The sequence below is a fragment of the Coenobita brevimanus genome, chromosome 79 (genome assembly GCF_032717465.1).
Source record: "Coenobita brevimanus isolate Jiangsu-jjx chromosome 79, ASM3271746v2, whole genome shotgun sequence".
NCBI classification, from domain to species: domain Eukaryota; kingdom Metazoa; phylum Arthropoda; class Malacostraca; order Decapoda; family Coenobitidae; genus Coenobita; species Coenobita brevimanus.
In genome coordinates this window covers 32,651,879-32,654,378 of record NC_137032.1, presented here as the reverse complement: position 1 = coordinate 32,654,378, position 2,500 = coordinate 32,651,879, and the positions used below count along the sequence as shown (strand labels likewise).

Sequence of the window (2,500 nt, the reverse complement as noted above, 5' to 3'; positions counted from 1 at the left end):
CTGTCTGTGTATTTATCTATCTATATCTATCTATCTGTGTCCATCTATCTTGTATATCTATCTAGTAATGTATTTTCTTCCTCCACACCCACAGGGAGGCGAACAGGAAGTGGATTACCGCATTGAGGGTGGGTGGGGGGCGCTGAGGGTGGACAGTGAGGGTGGAATCACACTGTGGAGACCAGTGGACCGGGAGGGCGAGGGTGGGAGCGTCGGTACAGCCAGGATCGTAGCACTGGACCGCGGAACTCCACCCCAGTCGTCCACCGCCACCCTCACCATCCACCTCTCCGACGTCAACGATTCTCCACCCACCCTCCTTCCACCTACGGTCTTCCACGTACTCGAATCCACGCCGCCCTCCCTCATAGGCCTCCTGCGGGCCACTGACAAGGACCTCTGGGGGCTTGGCAACGGTCCGCCCTTCTCCTTTGAGCTGGACCGGACGAACCCAAGTCATATACGCGACCTGGTGCAGCTGAAGTATAAGCCAGGTGAGAGAGAGATAGATAGAAAGGTAGATAGATGGATTTATAGATGGATGGATGGATAGATTAGATAGATAGATAGACATTATTGACAGATCTGATATCTGTATTATAATCCTTAAAACACACACACACACACACACACACACACACACACACACACACACACACACTCACACATTATTAATAGGTCTGATATCTATATTATGATCCTTAAAACACACACACACACACACACACACACACACACACACACACACAGACACACAGAATAACCACTTCTCAGAAATTTCATCTTTTAATTAAATCCAAAGAGAAAGCAAACTCTTCAAAAGCTTCAACTAACTCAACAATAGCCAGGGGTGAGAGAGAGAGAGAGAGAGAGAGAGAGAGAGAGAGATGTGTGTGTGTGTGTGTACAATAACCAATATTTTTACTACAACTACATGCTACAATCTCTCTCTCTCTCTCTCTCTCTCTCTCTCTCTCTCTCTCTCTATCTATCTATCTATCCATACATCATTTCATCCATCAATCTACCTATCTAATTATAAGTATCTATCCATCCATCTGTCTATCTATCAATACATCTTCCTGTCTATCCGTACATCTTCCTAATGCATTTATCTATCTTTTATCTACTCCCACACAGAGCTGGACGACGGGCGTGGGGGTGCGGAGGTGTGGACGGCGGGAGGGATAGACAGGGAGGAGTGGGCTAGGCTGGACGTCGCGGTGAGGGTGGGTGACGCGAAGGGCCTGGAATCTGTGTGTAGCGTCAGGGTCATTGTGGACGACGTGAACGACAACCCCATGAGACCAGGCGCCAAGACCGTGTACCTGTGGAAGACCCAGGTGAGAGAGAGGAAGAGCGAGAATGAGGGGGGATGGAGTGAGGATAGATTGAAGAAAGAAAGGAAGGAAGAAAGGAGGGTTGGTAATTTGGAAGAAAGGAAGGAAGGAAGAAGAGTTGGTAATTTGGAAGAAAGGAAGGAAGTAAGGATGAGAGATGTAGGGATGAGAGAGAGGGAGATGCAGGGAGGATAGAAAGATAGCAGGAAGGAAGAAGAGTAGGTGAGATGTAGGAAAGACAGCAGAGAGAGAGAGTGGGGGGGGGATGCAGTGAGGATAGATTGAAGAAAGGAAGGAATAAGGAAGAGAGAGAGAGATGTACCTCTTTAGTGGAGAAAATTGAGGGAGAGAGTGATGCAGGTGATAGAGAGAGAGAGGGAGGGATGCAGGGAGGAGAGATAGAAGAAAGAGAGAGAGAAGAGTTGGTAGTTTGGAGAAAATGAAGGAAGGAAGGAAGAGATGTAGGGAAGACAACAAGGAGGTAGGTAGGTAGGTAGGTAAGGAAGGGAATGGCTAAGACGGGCGAAAGATATATGTCTATCTATCTTCCCGTCCATCAATCAATACATGTCTGTCTATCTATTTATCTACCTCTGTCTATCTATCGACCATGTATCTATCCATCAGGGTGGCGGGTTTGAGGCACCACTAGGGCGCGTGTATGTGGATGACCCGGACGACTGGGACTGGATAGACAAGGAATTCCACTGGCTGGGCCCTAAGCACGCCTTGTTCTCACTGGATGAACACACAGGACACATCTTTGCATCCAGCCTCGTCAGGGAAGGAAGGTGGGTGATAGATAGATAAATAGATACAGTAGATAGATAGATAGGTAGGTAGATAAATGGATAGATTGAATTTTCTTGTTGGATAATGTTCGTGGTTGGATTATGGTGATGGTGGTGGTGGTGATGGTGATGATAGTGGTGGTGGTGGTGGTGGTGGTGATGATGGTGATGGTGATGATGATGGTGGTGGTGGTGGTGGTGGTGATGATGATGGTGGTGGTGATGATGATGATGATGATGATGATGGTGGTGGTGGTGATGATGATGATGATGATGGTGGTGGTGGTGATGATGATGATGGTGGTGGTGGTGGTGATGGTAATGATGATGATGACAGTGATGATATTAATGATGATGATGTTGATATTA

The 2,500-nt window shown here is 47.3% G+C and overlaps 1 protein-coding gene across 1 annotated transcript in view; it reads left to right on the top strand.

The window, feature by feature from the left end:
• Positions 1-2,500, top strand: part of LOC145409087 (putative neural-cadherin 2) — a 36,315-nt gene that overhangs the window by 14,418 nt on the left and 19,397 nt on the right. The window contains exons 7-9 of the mRNA XM_080279632.1: positions 95-494; positions 1,141-1,343; positions 1,968-2,131. Of these exons, the coding sequence (XP_080135758.1) occupies positions 95-494; positions 1,141-1,343; positions 1,968-2,131 (767 nt within the window). The remainder of the gene's footprint in view (positions 1-94; positions 495-1,140; positions 1,344-1,967; positions 2,132-2,500) is intronic.